At 38.3% G+C, this 2,065-nt stretch overlaps 1 protein-coding gene across 1 annotated transcript; it reads right to left on the bottom strand.

Annotated features, from left to right (window-relative positions):
- Positions 1 to 278: 278 nt before the first annotated feature.
- LOC104488865 (protocadherin-17-like) lies at positions 279 to 1,503 on the bottom strand (the record flags this gene model as incomplete). The annotated part of the gene is made up of 1 exon (XM_010130957.1): positions 279 to 1,503. A coding segment is annotated over one exon (683 nt), but the record flags the coding sequence as incomplete, so codon positions are not given.
- Positions 1,504 to 2,065: the final 562 nt, after the last annotated feature.

Raw genomic sequence — 2,065 nt, 5'->3', positions numbered from 1 at the left:
TTTTTAAAAAACTTTATTTTAATCCATTTTTTTAAAACTTACTGCTAACTACTTAAGGTTTTGTTGGACACTAAAATGCTAAATAGATTTTTTTTTAAATCAAGTGAATTAGCTTAAGTGTGTGCAGGACAAGATGGACTATATCATTTTACATTTAACCTTAATATGACATGAAGTGTTTTACTAATGATCAGGATATGTTTTGTAGAATAATGATCTGAAATGGGTTTTTTTGTTTTCTTGGTTTGTTGGTTTTGTTTTTTTTTTTCATATATTTGTGGTAGATAACTTTGTACATAAATGTTTACCACAAAAGAATGTTAATGTTTGGTGTCGCTTGGACTACTACAAGAACTCTTTTAGGACCTTCAGTAGAAGCCTGTGGTGACTGCTGGAAATCCACCACAGATTAGAATTATTCAACCCTGTTTTTCTTGGGGTTTATACATGAACAGTAAAGTCAGCATCAGCTATTGAGGACAGTCTTAAAGAATCAGACGTATTTCCATTCCACCTTTCTCACAACTTCCTATCAGATTGTCAAAATGGCACCATCTTTCCTTCTTTCATTTTGTTCTTAACGTACTTGACTCTGTCCTAATGAAAGTTTGGTCAAAATGAAACCAGTGTTATCTGTCAAAAAGAAAGAGCAGTGAAAAGAACATACTCGTGGGCACTTCAGATGTTCACTAAAAGCCTTAAAGCAGCATTGGTCTTCCTTCATTCCTGTAAATCTGTTATAACCAGGGGATTTATTTATTTATTTACTTTTAATCAGCAGAAGAGAAATGTGACTGCCAGCCTGTCCTTATTTTCCCCCTCACTTTCTGACGGCCACAGGGTCACTTCCCCGACAGTCCTGCAAGAGCTTGTCTATTTCTCTCACAACTTCCTCGGCATCCACCGACTCCCTGCCTAGATCCCGGGCTGAACGGTCTAACTGCTCCAGAACAGAGTCCATCTCACTCGAGTCTCGGCTCACTCGGGAATGCACATCTGCAAAGGCCCTAGCCATCTGATCTGATGCAATGAAGGGAGGGTCTTTTGACTGTTTACTGGGCGATAGATACTGACTGTCAGTTGACAAGTACTGGCTGCTTGGTTCAGCCAAGGCTCCTGATTTCACTTCACAACCATCCAGTGGTCCTTTTGTTGAGGTGCAAGGCTCAATGCATGTCTTGGTTGGGCTGCTCGATGCTGAGGGAACCTCCTGAAGCAGAGGACTCAGGGCACGTTTGGCTTTTAAGTAAGGTTTAACATTGGCAATGAGAATAGTGTGCTCTCTCTTGTCTTTCCCAAATGTACAAAAAGTCTTTTTCCCAGTGGGATTCACAGTTTCGTACGTCTCGGTCTCAACGTTAGCTTCAACTGTGGGTACAAAGAGATTTGTGCGATAATCTGCATTCTCAGCCTGACTGGCTGCAGGGAACTGTGGCATCCAACACCTGTCAGAATGACCAAGCACTCTGCATTCATCTGTGCAGTTAACACATTCTTCTTGCTCTGTAAAACAAAGGAGAAAAAGAAAAAACTCTAATTATAAGTGGATTTCTTTAAACTAATGGATAGGCTATGATGGACATATGATACGCTTACTTGACGTCTGGTTTCTTAATTGTGAAGAAAAAGAGGCTATAATTAAAATATTTCTGAAGGATTGCATAAACCTGTTAGTTGAGACAATAGATTTATTTAACTCTGTTCTTTACATATTAAAGAATGCACACAGCCCAATGGAAGTATAAAGGAGTCATTAGAGAATCATTCTCAGTGGAATTGAGCTTCATCTGTAAACTAATCTGCTGTAGAAATCTGTTAGGCTTTGTTCTGTAAAACTCATCCTAGAAAAGAGTGAACAGTACTTAAGGAACTCAAACGGCATTATCAGGATTAATTTTTTAAATCAAATAACTGAGCAATGACTGCCCTTCTGGAAGTACAAACAATTCATAAAAGTCAGCAAGCTGACTTTTCATTTTTGTCACCTCCTTTTCATTTATAATTGTTATGTTATATGACAGTCACAATATAAAACGGTTTTCTTAAAAATCCTACTTTTCCTGCT

The sequence above is a fragment of the Buceros rhinoceros genome, unplaced genomic scaffold, assembly GCF_000710305.1.
Source record: "Buceros rhinoceros silvestris isolate BGI_N320 unplaced genomic scaffold, ASM71030v1 scaffold1892, whole genome shotgun sequence".
In the NCBI taxonomy this organism is placed as follows: domain Eukaryota; kingdom Metazoa; phylum Chordata; class Aves; order Bucerotiformes; family Bucerotidae; genus Buceros; species Buceros rhinoceros.
This window is presented reverse-complemented; position numbering and strand designations above follow the sequence as displayed.